Genomic DNA, 20,677 nt, shown 5'->3' with positions numbered 1-20,677 from the left:
GATATTGTGATTATTAGAAGAATTTCAGAATTGTAAGAAGAGACAGACATACTGACAGATTATTCATTGTGAAATATTAAATTATTTTATACCGCTTGTTAAAAAAGAAATATACTCAAAACATAAAACAATGATAAATTGAAATGGATATTGAAATCTTGCCGGATCATGCATACATTCATAGAAAACTACCTAACATGGATATAAATTCTAACCTGGTTATGTACACATTCATAGAAATATACCTAACATGAGTATAAATGTCTAACCTGGTTATGTACACATTCATAGAAAAATACCCGAGTATAAATGTCTAACCTGGTTATGTACACATTCATAGAAAAATACCCGAGTATAAATGTCTAACCTGGTTATGTACACATTCAAAGGAATATACCTAATATGAGTATCAATATCTAAACTGGTTATGTACACATTCATAGGAAAATACCTAATATGAGTATAAATATCTAAACCGGTTATGCACACATTCATAGGAAAATACCTAATATGAGTATAAATGTCTAACCTGGTTATGTACACATTCATAGGAATATACCTAATATGAGTATAAATGTCTAACCTGGTTATGTACACATTCATAGGAATATACCTAATATGAATATAAATGTCTAACCTGGTTATGTACACATTCATAGGAAAATACCTAATATGAGTATAAATGTCTAACCTGGTTATGTACATATTCATAGGAAAATACCTAATATGAGTATAAATGTATAACCTGGTTATGTACACATTCATAGGAAAATACCTAATATTGATATAAATGTCTAACCTGGTTATCTACACATTCATAGAAAAATACCTAATATTGATATAAATGTCTAACCCGGTTATGTACACATTCATAGGAAAATACCTAATATGAGTATAAATGTCTAACCTGGTTATGTACACATTCATATGAAAATACCTAATATTGATATAAATGTCTAACCTGGTTATCTACACATTCATAGAAAAATACCTAATATTGATATAAATGTCTAACCCGGTTATGTACACATTCATAGGAAAATACCTAATATCAGTATAAATGTCTAACCTGGTTATGTACGCATTCATATGAAAATACCTAATATTGATATAAATGTCTAACCTGGTTATGTACGCATTCATAGAAAAATACCTAATATTGATATAAATGTCTAACCTGGTTATGTACGCATTCATAGAAAAATACCTAATATTGATATAAATGTCTAACCTAGTTATGTACGCATTCATAGAAAAATACCTAATATTGATATAAATGTCTAACCTGGTTATGTACGCATTAATAGAAAAATACATAATATGAGTATAAATGTCTAACCTGGCTATGTACGCATTCATAGGAAAATACCTAATATGAGTATAAATGTCTAACCTGGTTATGTATACATTCATAGGAATATACCTAATATGAGTATAAATATCTAAACTGGTTATGTACACATTCATAGGAAAATGCTTTAATTCTATTCGTCAACATAATATGGTGTTTATTTTCGGGCACAAATGTAATAAACTGGTTTACACAAAACAAGAAAACAAAATCTAACTAAAAGTATTGGAAATAGAACTAAAAGAAAGTGTAGATCTAATGAGATCATCTATAGATGCATGGAAGTATGTTTACCTAACTTCATATTTTTCATGAAATGGTTTTGGCTTAAGTGGTAAAACGAGTACATGGGCATGTTTTGTGTATAGCCATTGCCATTACTATAAATAGCTTTTATGAGTGGTATAACGAGCCAATTCGGGACGGACAGACTATTGGAACGACGGACAGACGACGGACGGACTATTGGAACGACGGATAAAAGAAAATTAAATCGTCCCCTCTACCCTTTCGAAAACACAGAAACAGTCAAATTAATTTCTTGCAAAAACTGAACAGTGCATTCAAAAGATAGTAAAGATCCGTAACACAGAATTTTTAGGATCTTTTCAAAACTACCAAACACTAGACATTACTTGGAATCCACTGCACAATGAAAATATCAACAATTATCAAGTATTGCAAACACTGGTTAAACGATTTGTATTTCGTACTATTACCTGGTAGGAGTGGAAGCCGGTTGTCTAGTAAGGCATTCCTGGGCACCCGTGGTGGGCAAGTTCGTCTGGCTACATCAGCACCCGGCACCAATATAACATCTTTCAAATTACCCTAAAATCAATGGAATGATAATATACGTTAAAAAATAGTCTCATTTAAGTATCTTGGAAAATACCTTACCTAATTGAATATATAATATATATGTAAGTGACATATTACCCATCATGCAATATGAAACGACAAGCATTGTAAAAATTATTTTTAAACTTAATATTTCGAAGTGTTATATATTCTAAATCTTTTTATTAAAGATTAACGCATGTGTGATCGTTGGAAGAAGATTCAATTATATTACTCAACACAACATTCAACAACTGTGTGATCCTGTTATCAAGATTCACCGAGATTACTCAAAACTACATCCCACAACTGTGTGATCCTGTTATCAAGATTCACCGAGATTACTCAAAACTAAATCCCACAACTAGATGATCGTGTGATCAAGATTCACCGAGATTACTCAAAACTACATCCCACAACTGGATGATCGTGTGATCATGATTCACTGAGATTACTCATCACAACATTTCACAGTTTGCGATCATTTTATTAAAATTCACTGAAACACTATAATCGACATCCCAAGGCTATGCAATCGTTACATCAAGACTCAACGTAATTTCTCAACACGATAGCACAAACTGTGCAATCCTTTCATTAATATTCTCAGAAAGTATTCCGCATGACATCCACAACTATGCGATATTTTGATTGAGGTTTACTGAATCTACACAAAACGACGTCCCACACCTATGCGATCGACCGTGTAAGGTTTACTGAATCTACACAAAACGACGTCTCACACCTTTGCGATCGACCGTATAAGATTTACTGAATCTACACAAAACGACGTCCCACACATATGCGATCGACCGTGTAAGATTTACTGAATCTACACAAAACGACGTCCCACACATATGCGATCGACCGTGTAAGATTTACTGAATCTACACAAAACGACATCCAACACATATGCGATCGGCCGTGTAAGATTAACTGAATCTATACAAAATGATGTCCCACACACACATATGCAATCGTCTGAGCAAGATTTAATCAGCTTACTCAACACGTCCAGACCCGTACGTTTGTTTGATCTAGATTCCTATAGATTACGCAACACGATGTCCCACCAATATGTGATCATTTGATCAATATTCAATGAAATTGTACACTGCGATATCAACATCAACGATACCGTCTGATCAATATTCACTGTGATAATTCAATATGATACTGTCTGATCAAGATTCACTGTGATAATTCAATTTGATACGGTCTGATCAAGATTCACTGTGATAATTCAATATGATATCGTCTGATCAAGATTCACTGTGATAATTCAATATCATATCGTCTGATCAAGATTCACTGTGATAATTCAATATGATACTGTCTGATCAAGATTCACTGTGATAATTCAATATGATACTGTCTGATCAAGATTCACTGTGATAATTCAATATGATATCGACTGATCAATATTCACTGTGATTATTCAATATGATACTGTCTGATCAAGATTCACTGTGATAATTCAATATGATATCGACTGATCAAGATTCACTGTGATAATTCAATATGATATCGACTGATCAAGATTCACTGTGATAATTCAACATGATATCAAATGATCAAGATTCACTGTGATAATTCAACATGATATCGACTGATCAAGATTCACTGTGATAATTCAATATGATATCGACTGATCAAGATTCACTCTGATAATTCAATATGATACCGTCTGATCAAGATTCACTGTGATTATTCAAGATACGATCGTCTGATCAAGCTTCACTGTGATAATTCAATATGATATCGTCTGATCAAGATTCACTGTGATAATTCAATATGACATCGACTAATCAAGATTCACTGTGATAATTCAATATGACATCGTCTGATCAAGATTCACTGTGATTATTCAATATGATACCGTCGGATCAAGATTCACTGTGATAATTCAATATGGTATCGACTGATCAATATTCACTGTGATTATTTAATATGGTATCGACTGATCAAGATTCACTGTGATAATTCAATATGATATCGCCTGATCAAGATTCACTGTGATAATTCAATATGATATCATCTGATCAAGATTCAGTGTGATAATTCAATATGATACTGTCTGATCAAGATTCAGTGTGATAATTCAATATGATACTGTCTGATCAAGATTCACTGTGATAATTCAATATGATATCGACTGATCAAGATTCACTGTGATAATTCAATATGATATCGACTGATCAAGATTCACTGTGATTATTCAATATGATTTTCGACTGATCAAGATTCACTGTGATTATTTAATATGATAGCGTCTGATTCAGATTCACTGTGATTATTAAATATAATGTCGTCTGATCAAGATTCACTGTGATTATTCAATTTAATATCGTCTGATTAAGATTCACTGTGATTATTCCATATGATATCGTATGATCAAGATTAACTGAGATTACTCAACCGACATATCTGTTCTCTTTAAAATTACACTTCGATAAAATTAGTTTTTTAATTTTGGAGGGATGGGTGGGTTGGTTATAATGTGTTTGTGTGAGTGTCTTATTAAATTATTTGCCTTTTCTAAAATGACATTTAAGTCCCAATAAAAGTACTTATAAGTCCCCCAAAAGACCTATAAGTCCCGAAAGCACTTGACCTAGTCTCATGCTAGAAAATATTAAAGGAAATTAAGAGTTGCGTCCCACTAAGATGTTGCTTTCATTTGAAAATATTTTTTAAACCAAAAGAAACGCTAAATAAACTTAAAAAGAAATAAATAGCCTCCACATCTATAACTGAGCAATGTGATTCGATTACATAGATTTCCTGGGTTCATGTTTTTTATATCAATTTTAATTTTACACTCATTTTACTGTTAAATTTGGTACAGAATAAAATAAATACACAAATTTTAAAATAGTCTTCAAAGGAAAACTATCGAAATTTCAAACGCTGTAATATCATGCCTTACTCCACTAAAACACTTTCCGTAAACATTTTTAAAAATATATTTAGTATGTTTGCTAAGATTATTGTGACGTAGTTAACGGAAAAAGTACAGATATTTTAGAATTGGGTTTGAAGTATGTTAATTTAAACGGGACGTAGTTGCGAATAAAGACGTCTATCTATGGTCAATGTATTAACATCGAGCGGAGCATCTATCATAAGAAAGAAAGAACTAAACCTATGACTCTTACACAGGGTGTACTGTAGGGTGATTTATTGTGACATTTTTCATTCAAACCGCCGACATTTGGCCACCCTAATAACCCTTAATTATCGGACTATCAGTTGGTATATTATTACTTTGAAATGGCCCTTTCAACGTTTTAAGTAAGCGATAGTGTTAACATAATCACTTTTTAATGCCATCATTTTCTAGAAGATTAATTCTGAACAACCGCAAATGGTTTCATTAAACAATCAACGAAACCCGAGTATGGTGAAGGCAAACCGCACGTGGAGATCAAATTCACATACCTTCACTCATCCGATGATACCCAACAACTCGTAAACAGTGGTTTCTCAAAACAAAGAACAGTCTATAATTTTATAAAACAGAAGTAGTTAATTTAGAACCAAAGTCACTCCCATCCTACGATTTACTACCTTGATTTTTACACATTTGGGGTTTGGCTATAATTACGACTTTAGGATGAAGAAAGTTGAACTTACCAAGTAACCCAAAATTACCGAAAGAATTCTCAGTTTATAAAGGACCGCGTTCGTGCATGCTTCATACTAGGCTCTCGTGTTGTAATTTTCGATTACGCGTCAGACCCAGATCGAAATGATATTAACGCACGATATAGTGTTGGCTATGTTATGTAAGCCGATAAATAATAGGTGGTAAGGTTTTTTTCCTTACACTGCAAACTGTTTATAAATTTTCAGCTTTTCTGTACCACCGTTTTAAGTATAATACACGCAAGTATAAACATATAGGCAAACACACGGACGATTCCAAAGACACATGCTTATAATTTGTATGATAAAGGACCAACTTTATGTTTGATATATGGAATCAATTTAGACGATTTTTGACATGGAACGTCTTCTCATTTATACCGCCAAATACAATATACACAGAATATGTACGTAGGCACAAACAGCAAAACACTGGTACAAAAATAGCCCACACGTGTACACAGTACACAAATTCGCATATACAAATGTGCCAAAGAAACGTTCCCAAGCACAAATTCACACGTTCAGGTGCTCGTTGAAAATTCCATGAATTCAATGAATGACAAATCTATAAGTTTAATAAAGAACTGTGTATGTTCTGATCCGCGTTAAAGCAAAATTTGTATTTTTTTAAATAACACTAACATTCAACCGTTATTATTTTAAGACACAGAACATGTGATAATTTAAAACTGATTCAGATTTTAGGAATAATTTCATTGGAGCGTTCACCTTGCATTATTGATAATAAGCTTAAAGCATTCAATAATAATACGCATGCCTTTATCGGCAACATTTCTGCAAACATGGACACTTTTGTTTCTCTCCAATAGTTAAAAAAACTGCTTCTAGTAAATTATTATTTTTTGTGCTGTGGTTGAGCAATATTCTTCAAAAATGTGGTGTTAGTCGAAGTCTCGGTATGTCCTTGACCTTCTTGATATAAACATCTCCAACAAAAGGTGCTACATTCCACACATCTTTTAGATCTATGTCGTGTAATAGATATGTAAATGTCGATAATATGTTGTACATGTTGTGTATATAATGTGTAAATGTCCATTACATAGTGTATATAATGTGTAAATGTCCATTACATAGTGTATATAATGTGTAAATGTCCATTACATAGTGTATATAATGTGTAAAAGTATATTACATAGTGTATATAATGTGTAAATTTCCATTACATAGCGTACATAATGTGTAAATGTATATTACATGGTGCATATAATGTGTAAATGTCCAATACATGGTGTAGATAATGTGTAAATGTCCATTACATATTGTATATAATGTGTAAATGTCCATTACATTGTGTGTATAATGTGTAAATGTATATTACATGGTGTAGATAATATGTAAATGTCCATTACATATTGTATATAATGTGTAAATGTCCATTACATTGTGTATATAATGTGTAAATGTATATTACATGGTGTATATAATGTGTAAATGTATATTACATGGTGTATATAATGTGTAAATGTCCATTACATATTGTATATAATGTGTAAATGTCCATTACATTGTGTATATAATGTGTAAATGTCCATTACATTGTGTATATAATGTGTAAATGTATATTACATGGTGCATATAATGTGTAAATGTCCAATACATGGTGTAGATAATGTGTAAATGTCCATTACATATTGTATATAATGTGCAAATGTCCATTACATTGTGTGTATAATGTGTAAATGTATATTACATGGTGTAGATAATATGTAAATGTCCATTACATATTGTATATAATGTGTAAATGTCCATTACATTGTGTGTATAATGTGTAAATGTATATTACATGGTGTAGATAATATGTAAATGTCCATTACATATTGTATATAATGTGTAAATGTCCATTACATTGTGTATATAATGTGTAAATGTATATTACATGGTGTATATAATGTGTAAATGTATATTACATGGTGTATATAATGTGTAAATGTCCATTACATATTGTATATAATGTGTAAATATCCATTACATTGTGTATATAATGTGTAAATGTATATTACATGGTGTATATAATGTGTAAATGTATATTACATATTGTATATAATGTGTAAATGTCCATTACATTGTGTATATAATGTGTAAATGTATATTACATGGTGTATATAATGTGTAAATGTATATTACATGGTGTATATAATGTGTAAATGTCCATTACATATTGTATATAATGTGTAAATATCCATTACATTGTGTATATAATGTGTAAATGTATATTACATGGTGTATATAATGTGTAAATGTATATTACATATTGTATATAACGTGTAAATGTCCATTACATTGTGTATATAATGTGTAAATGTATATTACATGGTGTATATAATGTGTAAATGTATATTACATATTGTATATAATGTGTAAATATCCATTACATTGTGTATATAATGTGTAAATGTATATTACATGGTGTATATAATGTGTAAATGTATATTACATATTGTATATAATGTGTAAATGTCCATTACATGGTGTATATAATGTGTAAATGTCCATTACATATTGTATATAATGTGTAAATATCCATTACATTGTGTATATAATGTGTAAATGTCCATTACATGGTGTATATAATGTGTAAATGTCCATTACATATTGTATATAATGTGTAAATATCAATTACATTGTGTATATAATGTGTAAATGTATATTACATGGTGTATATAATGTGTAAATGTATATTACATATTGTATATAATGTGTAAATGTCCATTACATGGTGTATATAATGTGTAAATGTCCATTACATATTGTATATAATGTGTAAATATCCATTACATTGTGTATATAATGTGTAAATGTATATTACATGGTGTATATAATGTGTAAATGTATATTACATATTGTATATAATGTGTAAATATCCATTACATTGTGTATATAATGTGTAAATGTATATTACATGGTGTATATAATGTGTAAATGTATATTACATATTGTATATAATGTGTAAATGTCCATTACATGGTGTATATAATGTGTAAATGTCCATTACATATTGTATATAATGTGTAAATATCCATTACATTGTGTATATAATGTGTAAATGTCCATTACATGGTGTATATAATGTGTAAATGTCCATTACATATTGTATATAATGTGTAAATATCCATTACATTGTGTATATAATGTGTAAATGTCCATTACATGGTGTATATAATGTGTAAATGTCCATTACATATTGTATATAATGTGTAAATATCCATTACATTGTGTATATAATGTGTAAATGTCCATTACATATTGTATATAATGTGTAAATATCCATTACATGGTGTATATAATGTGTAAATGTATATTACATATTGTATATAATGTGTAAATGTCCATTACATGGTGTATATAATGTGTAAATGTCCATTACATATTGTATATAATGTGTAAATGTCCATTACATGGTGTATATAATGTGTAAATGTCCATTACATTGTGTATATAATGTGTAAATATCCATTACATTGTGTATATAATGTGTAAATGTCCATTACATATTGTATATAATGTGTAAATATCCATTACATGGTGTATATAATGTGTAAATGTATATTACATATTGTATATAATGTGTAAATGTCCATTACATGGTGTATATAATGTGTAAATGTCCATTACATATTGTATATAATGTGTAAATGTCCATTACATGGTGTATATAATGTGTAAATCTCCATTACATTGTGTATATAATGTGTAAATATCCATTACATTGTGTATATAATGTGTAAATGTCCATTACATATTGTATATAATGTGTAAATATCCATTACATGGTGTATATAATGTGTAAATGTATATTACATATTGTATATAATGTGTAAATGTCCATTACATGGTGTATATAATGTGTAAATGTCCATTACATATTGTATATAATGTGTAAATGTCCATTACATGGTGTATATAATGTGTAAATGTCCATTACATTGTGTATATAATGTGTAAATATCCATTACATTGTGTATATAATGTGTAAATGTCCATTACATATTGTATATAATGTGTAAATATCCATTACATGGTGTATATAATGTGTAAATGTATATTACATATTGTATATAATGTGTAAATGTCCATTACATGGTGTATATAATGTGTAAATGTCCATTACATATTGTATATAATGTGTAAATATCCATTACATGGTGTATATAATGTGTAAATGTCCATTACATATTGTATATAATGTGTAAATATCCATTACATTGTGTATATAATGTGTAAATGTCCATTACATGGTGTATATAATGTGTAAATGTCCATTACATATTGTATATAATGTGTAAATATCCATTACATTGTGTATATAATGTGTAAATGTATATTACATGGTGTATATAATGTGTAAATGTATATTACATATTGTATATAATGTGTAAATGTCCATTACATGGTGTATATAATGTGTAAATGTCCATTACATATTGTATATAATGTGTAAATATCCATTACATTGTGTATATAATGTGTAAATGTATATTACATGGTGTATATAATGTGTAAATGTATATTACATATTGTATATAATGTGTAAATATCCATTACATGGTGTATATAATGTGTAAATGTCCATTACATATTGTATATAATGTGTAAATGTCCATTACATATTGTATATAATGTGTAAATGTCCATTACATATTGTATATAATGTGTAAATATCCATTACATTGTGTATATAATGTGTAAATGTCCATTACATGGTGTATATAATGTGTAAATGTCCATTACATATTGTATATAATGTGTAAATATCCATTACATTGTGTATATAATGTGTAAATGTCCATTACATGGTGTATATAATGTGTAAATGTCCATTACATATTGTATATAATGTGTAAATATCCATTACATTGTGTATATAATGTGTAAATGTCCATTACATATTGTATATAATGTGTAAATATCCATTACATTGTGTATATAATGTGTAAATATCCATTACATTGTGTATATAATGTGTAAATGTCCATTACATGGTGTATATAATGTGTAAATGTCCATTACATATTGTATATAATGTGTAAATATCCATTACATTGTGTATATAATGTGTAAATGTCCATTACATATTGTATATAATGTGTAAATATCCATTACATTGTGTATATAATGTGTAAATATCCATTACATTGTGTATATAATGTGTAAATGTCCATTACATGGTGTATATAATGTGTAAATGTCCATTACATATTGTATATAATGTGTAAATATCCATTACATTGTGTATATAATGTGTAAATGTCCATTACATATTGTATATAATGTGTAAATATCCATTACATTGTGTATATAATGTGTAAATATCCATTACATTGTGTATATAATGTGTAAATGTCCAATACATGGTGTATATAATGTGTAAATGTCCATTACATATTGTATATAATGTGTAAATATCCATTACATTGTGTATATAATGTGTAAATGTCCATTACATATTGTATATAATGTGTAAATGTCCATTACATATTGTATATAATGTGTAAATGTCCATTACATATTGTATATAATGTGTAAATGTCCATTACATATTGTATATAATGTGTAAATGTCCATTACATATTGTATATAATGTGTAAATATCCATTACATTGTGTATATAATGTGTAAATGTCCATTACATGGTGTATATAATGTGTAAATGTCCATTACATATTGTATATAATGTGTAAATATCCATTACATTGTGTATATAATGTGTAAATGTCCATTACATATTGTATATAATGTGTAAATATCCATTACATTGTGTATATAATGTGTAAATATCCATTACATTGTGTATATAATGTGTAAATGTCCATTACATCTTGTATATAATGTGTAAATGTCCATTACATATTGTATATAATGTGTAAATATCCATTACATTGTGTATATAATGTGTAAATGTCCATTACATATTGTATATAATGTGTAAATGTCCATTACATATTGTATATAATGTGTAAATGTCCATTACATATTGTATATAATGTGTAAATGTCCATTACATATTGTATATAATGTGTAAATATCCATTACATTGTGTATATAATGTGTAAATGTCCATTACATGGTGTATATAATGTGTAAATGTCCATTACATATTGTATATAATGTGTAAATATCCATTACATTGTGTATATAATGTGTAAATGTCCATTACATATTGTATATAATGTGTAAATATCCATTACATTGTGTATATAATGTGTAAATATCCATTACATTGTGTATATAATGTGTAAATGTCCATTACATGGTGTATATAATGTGTAAATGTCCATTACATATTGTATATAATGTGTAAATATCCATTACATTGTGTATATAATGTGTAAATGTCCATTACATATTGTATATAATGTGTAAATGTCCATTACATATTGTATATAATGTGTAAATGTCCATTACATATTGTATATAATGTGTAAATGTCCATTACATATTGTATATAATGTGTAAATATCCATTACATTGTGTATATAATGTGTAAATGTCCATTACATGGTGTATATAATGTGTAAATGTCCATTACATATTGTATATAATGTGTAAATATCCATTACATTGTGTATATAATGTGTAAATGTCCATTACATATTGTATATAATGTGTAAATATCCATTACATTGTGTATATAATGTGTAAATATCCATTACATTGTGTATATAATGTGTAAATGTCCATTACATGGTGTATATAATGTGTAAATGTCCATTACATATTGTATATAATGTGTAAATATCCATTACATTGTGTATATATTGTGTAAATGTCCATTACATATTGTATATAATGTGTAAATATCCATTACATTGTGTATATAATGTGTAAATGTCCATTACATATTGTATATAATGTGTAAATATCCATTACATTGTGTATATAATGTGTAAATATCCATTACATTGTGTATATAATGTGTAAATGTCCATTACATGGTGTATATAATGTGTAAATGTCCATTACATATTGTATATAATGTGTAAATATCCATTACATTGTGTATATAATGTGTAAATGTCCATTACATATTGTATATAATCTGTAAATATCCATTACATTGTGTATATAATGTGTAAATATCCATTACATTGTGTATATAATGTGTAAATGTCCATTACATGGTGTATATAATGTGTAAATGTCCATTACATATTGTATATAATGTGTAAATATCCATTACATTGTGTATATAATGTGTAAATGTCCATTACATATTGTATATAATGTGTAAATGTCCATTACATATTGTATATAATGTGTAAATGTCCATTACATATTGTATATAATGTGTAAATGTCCATTACATATTGTATATAATGTGTAAATATCCATTACATTGTGTATATAATGTGTAAATGTCCATTACATGGTGTATATAATGTGTAAATGTCCATTACATATTGTATATAATGTGTAAATATCCATTACATTGTGTATATAATGTGTAAATGTCCATTACATATTGTATATAATGTGTAAATATCCATTACATTGTGTATATAATGTGTAAATGTCCATTACATATTGTATATAATGTGTAAATATCCATTACATTGTGTATATAATGTGTAAATGTCCATTACATATTGTATATAATGTGTAAATATCCATTACATTGTGTATATAATGTGTAAATATCCATTACATTGTGTATATAATGTGTAAATGTCCATTACATGGTGTATATAATGTGTAAATGTCCATTACATATTGTATATAATGTGTAAATATCCATTACATTGTGTATATAATGTGTAAATGTCCATTACATATTGTATATAATGTGTAAATGTCCATTACATATTGTATATAATGTGTAAATGTCCATTACATATTGTATATAATGTGTAAATGTCCATTACATATTGTATATAATGTGTAAATATCCATTACATTGTGTATATAATGTGTAAATGTCCATTACATGGTGTATATAATGTGTAAATGTCCATTACATATTGTATATAATGTGTAAATATCCATTACATTGTGTATATAATGTGTAAATGTCCATTACATATTGTATATAATGTGTAAATATCCATTACATTGTGTATATAATGTGTAAATGTCCATTACATATTGTATATAATGTGTAAATGTCCATTACATGGTGTATATAATGTGTAAATGTCCATTACATATTGTATATAATGTGTAAATGTCCATTACATATTGTATATAATGTGTAAATATCCATTACATTGTGTATATAATGTGTAAATGTCCATTACATGGTGTATATAATGTGTAAATGTCCATTACATATTGTATATAATGTGTAAATATCCATTACATTGTGTATATAATGTGTAAATGTCCATTACATATTGTATATAATGTGTAAATATCCATTACATTGTGTATATAATGTGTAAATGTCCATTACATATTGTATATAATGTGTAAATGTCCATTACATGGTGTATATAATGTGTAAATGTCCATTACATATTGTATATAATGTGTAAATGTCCATTACATGGTGTATATAATGTGTAAATGTCCTTTACATATTGTATATAATGTGTAAATGTCCATTACATATTGTATATAATGTGTAAATATCCATTACATTGTGTATATAATGTGTAAATGTCCATTACATGGTGTATATAATGTGTAAATGTCCATTACATATTGTATATAATGTGTAAATATCCATTACATTGTGTATATAATGTGTAAATGTCCATTACATATTGTATATAATGTGTAAATATCCATTACATTGTGTATATAATGTGTAAATGTCCATTACATATTGTATATAATGTGTAAATATCCATTACATTGTGTATATAATGTGTAAATGTCCATTACATATTGTATATAATGTGTAAATGTCCATTACATATTGTATATAATGTGTAAATATCCATTACATTGTGTATATAATGTGTAAATGTCCATTACATATTGTATATAATGTGTAAATATCCATTACATTGTGTATATAATGTGTAAATATCCATTACATTGTGTATATAATGTGTAAATGTCCATTACATGGTGTATATAATGTGTAAATGTCCATTACATGGTGTATATAATGTGTAAATATCCATTACATTGTGTATATAATGTGTAAATGTCCATTACATATTGTATATAATGTGTAAATGTCCATTACATATTGTATATAATGTGTAAATATCCATTACATTGTGTATATAATGTGTAAATATCCATTACATTGTGTATATAATGTGTAAATATCCATTACATTGTGTTTATAATGTGTAAATATCCATTACATGGTGTATATAATGTGTAAATATCCATTACATTGTGTATATAATGTGTAAATGTCCATTACATATTGTATATAATGTGTAAATATCCATTACATTGTGTATATAATGTGTAAATGTCCATTACATGGTGTATATAATGTGTAAATGTCCATTACATGGTGTATATAATGTGTAAATATCCATTACATTGTGTATATAATGTGTAAATGTCCATTACATATTGTATATAATGTGTAAATGTCCATTACATATTGTATATAATGTGTAAATATCCATTACATGGTGTATATAATGTGTAAATATCCATTACATTGTGTATATAATGTGTAAATATCCATTACATTGTGTATATAATGTGTAAATATCCATTACATTGTGTATATAATGTGTAAATATCCATTACATTGTGTATATAATGTGTAAATATCCATTACATTGTGTATATAATGTGTAAATATCCATTACATTGTGTATATATCGTATCGAGCTGATCTTCTCCTGAAGCACAATCAAAGCATAGAAGTAATTTTAAACGCACTCATTAAATAAAATATATTTCCCATAATTCAAATAATATCAATTATATTTCCGATATTCAACTGATATCAATAATATTTACCGATCTTCAAATAATATCAATAATAGTGACCGATATTCAAATAATATCAATAATAGTGACCGATATTCAAATAATATCAATAATAGTGACCGATATTCAAATAATATCAATAATAGTGACCGATATTCAAATAATATCAATAATAGTGACCGATATTCAAATAATATCAATAATAGTGACCGATATTCAAATAATATCAATAATATTGACCGATAATACTAACCCTTAATACTGTTCCATCTCTGGGACACTTTGCTATGGTTACTGTTGAATTTTTCACTTCTACAAAGCTTGGAAACGTCCTTTTCAGGCGCTTTAATCTCATATTTAGACAATCTGTTGTCATAGCAACGAAACTTCCACTGACACTAAAGCCAACAGTATGCCAGTTATTGTCTTTAAGTGCGAAATTTCTAAAAGTCACTTTTATATTGTTATACTGAAATATAACCTTTCTCTTGGAAAGACTGATTGATAGTATTATATTGTTTTCATTTCCTATAGTAAGGATGCATTCTTGCTTTGCGTACTCTCTGCCATGTTTTAATATAAAAAATATTGAAAATTCCTCAGGAAAATAGCTGCAATGTCTCAGAATTCTTTCTGTGGAGAAACCAATTTCCTCTGTGTCAGGCAGAAACTGTAGGGCATGCACGTGCGATACGGCGTCATACACGACACTAACGCCATCTGGCAGACGATCTATCGTAGGAATGGCTTCCTCTACGAGATTGATTGGAACAAGTTCTGAAAAAGATTTAGAGAAAGCGTTTAAGTTTTTTTAATGCATTTGTATTCAATCAAGACTATAAAGTAAATGAAAACACCCAAAAACGTGTAGGCACCCAGATAGGAAGAAGTCGGATTGCAAGAGAGGCGTCAACGGTTATTTTTACCGTATATTTTCAATTACTGGCATATTTTATTTTTTTTCCTGAACAAGTGTGACACTGAGTCAAGGTAGTTACCTTTTATCTAGCAAACCGTAATATAGTTTTACAATGTGCATATAGCATACATGATATCAGTCTCAGAACAGAGATACTTAAACACGTTATTATCGAGCTGTTTCTCCTTCACTTTGCTTCTACTTAATCATTCTGACCGGGTTCTAACCACGCCATGACAGTTGTATTTCTGATATATTTCTTGGTGGTGAAAAGTAATTGATGTGACATATGGTACATTTCAAAACACATTGTACATAGACGGACTGTTTGGTTACTGTAATAATAATGCCAATGTGGGTATGTGAGAAAGCTTGCCAGTAGCTTCTCGTGGGTCGGTGGTTCTTTCCGGGGTTTTCCCGGGTTCTTCCTCCACCATTAATACTGGCCGCCATGTATAGCCTATCGTGTGCTGAAAAATTGCGTTAAACCAAACAACAATCAACATAACCTGTCCGATCAACTTGTAGAAAGACGATTATCTCTAATAATCTGTATGATCGATTTGTAGAAAATGAATAATATTTAATTTTCTCTCCGATCAATTTTAGAAAGTGGATAATTTACAATAATATGTTTGATCAATTGGTAGAAAGTGGATAATCTCTAAAAATTTGTCTGATCGATTTGTAAAAAGTAGATAATCTCACCACTCGGTTGGACTAAGTGGTTAGAGCGTCCGCCTCAGATGTGATAGGTCGGGGGTTTCGAACCCGCGCCGAGTCATATGAAAGACATAAAAATTATACAAACAACTGCCTCGCTTGGCGCTCAGCATTAAGCAATGAGTGTTAGGACTGGTCGGTCTGGTGTCCGGAAAATGTGACTGGATGGGACATGATGCCCCAGTGCAAGACATTACTATCTTTACTGACCAATTTGAGCAATCTGTAGAAAGTGGTTAATCTGAATTCTAAAATATACAAATTTATTTAAATTATTTTTTCTGTGTAATTTTTTCTTCTCTCAATTATTGTTACTAAATATAGAACTATTCTATCGAGCAGTATGTATGTTACATTTTGGTCTCCTATACTAATACCTGATGGCGTTCTAACTTAAGGCTGAATTTGATTGATGGGTCTGACCTCGCGTGACCCACACGCGCCGATGCGTAGCCAGAAGCATTCCACGTATCGCAGCCTGCGGCTAATAATGTTTTAAAATGTTTTAAAAACATTCAATTCCGGAAATAATTAAATTATCAATTTTGTCAAATTAGCTAAGCAGAAGACATATATTGTAGAATGTAACCTACCATTACTAGCTGTAAAAGCAGTGATATTTGGTTTCTCGCGCTGTTAGGCACACCTGAGAAACCCGCACTTATTGCGGATTTGTTACCTTACGCTTGGCCAAACGCTTTTGATCCTTGTCATTTTTGAGCGAAGTGTGTGACAAGACCCTTTACAGATGAATATCATTTTCGCCTTTGATGATAAAAGCTAGGTTTATACGATCATAAACGGAGAATAGTATGTCCTCGGCAAATTTATTGCCCAAATTATTAAGTCAGTCATTTCTGCGGTTTCAATTCAGACACTTTTAATACATTAATTCGTCGTATATGTTTCACATATTTCTTACGACCTCCCCGTATTAAAGGTATGAAAATCAAATTAACTCAACAAATAAATTTGTTCTGACATATCAAATTAGGACAACGGCCTACAGATTGACTATTTTCTATGTTGATATCAATATGAGATAAGATTTAAGATTTCATAAGCACACACACACATGGATAGATAGACAGACAGACAGACTGATAAATAAATAAATATATATATATATATATATATATATATATATATATATATATATATATATATATATAGATAGATAGATAGATAGATAGATAGATAGATAGACAGACATACATATAGATAGATAGATAGATGCATAGATAGATAGATAGATTGATGTATAGATCGATATGAAGACATATATATATATATATATAGAGAGAGAGAGAGAGAGAGAGACAGAGACAGAGAGACAGACAGACAGACAGAAGGTTAGTGGTGATGATATTCAAGAGCTAAAATAAAATCATCAAAAATTACCATTATTTATAATATTGATCCTTTGTAAATGCATGAGAAAAAGTCCAAAATTCCTACGATTCAAATAGCATGAATGCATGCTGTATAGATTAATGTTTATGTTCGTATAGCTTCATGGCCATGCGCAAATGTGAAGGGAGGCGAATTTAACCAATTCACCGAATTTCAAGGCATTAACTTGGTATGCATATTAAGGGAAATCTGTTTTAGATAGACTGTCAAAGTCCGTACATGTTAAGGATTGTCTTTTTAGATAAACTGTCAAAGATCATACGTGTTAAGGGTGGTCTGTTATCGATAAACTGTTAAACACCGAACGTGTTAAGGGTGGTCTGTTATCGATAAACTGTTAAAGACTGTACGTGTTAAGGGTGGTCTGTTATCGATAAACTGTTAAAGACTGTACGTGTTAAGGGTAGTCTGTTATCGATAAACTGTTAAAGACTGTACGTGTTAAGGGTGGTCTGTTATCGATGAACTGTTAAAGACTGTACGTGTTACGGGCCTTATCTTATGGATAAACGGATTAAGAAATAAAGTAATATATAATCGGAGATGCGAATTATCCTTTACTTTCTTTCATATCCTTTCTTCTCGTCAACGGGAATACTCTTTAAAAAAGAACAACATGATATAAATAACACTAGGACATCTGAACTTGAACATCGTAATGGTAGTTTTGGTAGTAAAACACCGTAATGGTAGTTGTGGATGTAGAACGTCGTAATGGTAGATTTGGATGTAGAATACCGTAATAGCAGTTGTGGCAGTAGAACACCGTGATGGTAGTTGTGGTAGTAGAACACCGTAATGGTAGTTGTGGTAGTAGAACACCGTGATGTTAGTTTTGGTAGTAGAACATCGTAATGGTAGTTGTGGTAGTAGAACACCGTAATGTTAGTTGTGGTAGTAGAACATCGTAATGGTAGTTGTGGTAGTAGAACACCGTAATGGTAGTTGTGGTAGTAGAACACCGTAATGGTAGTTATGGTAGTAGAACACCGTAATGGTAGTTGTGGTAGTAGAATACAGTAATGGTAGTTGTGGTAGTAGAACACCGTAATGGTAGTTGTGGTAGTAGAACACCGTAATGGTAGTTGTGGTAGTAGAACACCGTAATGGTAGTTGTGGCAGTAGAACACCGTAATGGTAGTTGTGGCAGTAGAACACCGTAATGGTAGTTGTGGCAGTAGAACACCGTAATGGTAGTTTTGGTAGTAGAATACCTTAATGGTAGTTGTGGTAGTAGAACACCGTAATGGTAGTTGTGGTAGTAGAACACCGTAATGGTAGTTGTGGTAGTAGAACACCGTAATGGTAGTTGTGGTAGTAGAACACCGTAATGGTAGTTGTGGCAGTAGAACACCGTAATGGTAGTTGTGGCAGTAGAACACCGTAATGGTAGTTTTGGCAGTAGAACACCGTAATGGTAGTTGTGGCAGTAGAACACCGTAATGGTAGTTTTGGTAGTAGAATACCTTAATGGTAGTTGTAGTAGTAGAACACTGTAATGGAAGCTTTGGTAGTAGAATACCATAATAGCAGTTGTGGTATTAGAACACTGTACTGGTAGTTTTGGTAGTATACTACCATAATAGCAGTTGTGGTAGCAGAACACCGTAATAGTAGTTGTGGTAGTAGAACACCGTAATGGTAGTTGTGGCAGTAGAACATCGAAAGTGTAGTTGTAATAGAGGAACACTGTACTAGTAGCTGTGGTAGTGGTAATATTAGTAGTAGTAGTAGTAGTAGCAGTAGTAGTAGTAGTAGTGGTGGTGATAACAGTAGTAGAAGTAGTGGAAGTGGTAGTAGTAATAGTAAGTATAGTAGCAGTTGATAAAGGAGGAGGCGGAGAAGGGAGTTTTATCAAATAAACGAAATTTAAAGCTAAAAAGTCTTCAGAATTCTTGAATACAGTTGTAAAT

The 20,677-nt window shown here is 29.6% G+C and overlaps 1 protein-coding gene across 1 annotated transcript in view; it reads right to left on the bottom strand.

The window, feature by feature from the left end:
- LOC149789651 (thrombospondin-type laminin G domain and EAR repeat-containing protein-like) overlaps positions 1 to 20,677 on the bottom strand; it is a 42,046-nt gene that overhangs the window by 12,515 nt on the left and 8,854 nt on the right. The window contains exons 2-3 of the mRNA XM_089973084.1: positions 15,963 to 16,486; positions 2,071 to 2,182 (exon numbers count right to left, since the gene is read on the bottom strand). Of these exons, the coding sequence (XP_089829210.1) occupies positions 2,071 to 2,182; positions 15,963 to 16,486 (636 nt within the window). The remainder of the gene's footprint in view (positions 1 to 2,070; positions 2,183 to 15,962; positions 16,487 to 20,677) is intronic.

The sequence above is a fragment of the Sinohyriopsis cumingii genome, chromosome 10, assembly GCF_028554795.1.
Source record: "Sinohyriopsis cumingii isolate HCF-2022 chromosome 10, ASM2855479v2, whole genome shotgun sequence".
Taxonomy (NCBI): domain Eukaryota; kingdom Metazoa; phylum Mollusca; class Bivalvia; order Unionida; family Unionidae; genus Sinohyriopsis; species Sinohyriopsis cumingii.
This window is presented reverse-complemented; position numbering and strand designations above follow the sequence as displayed.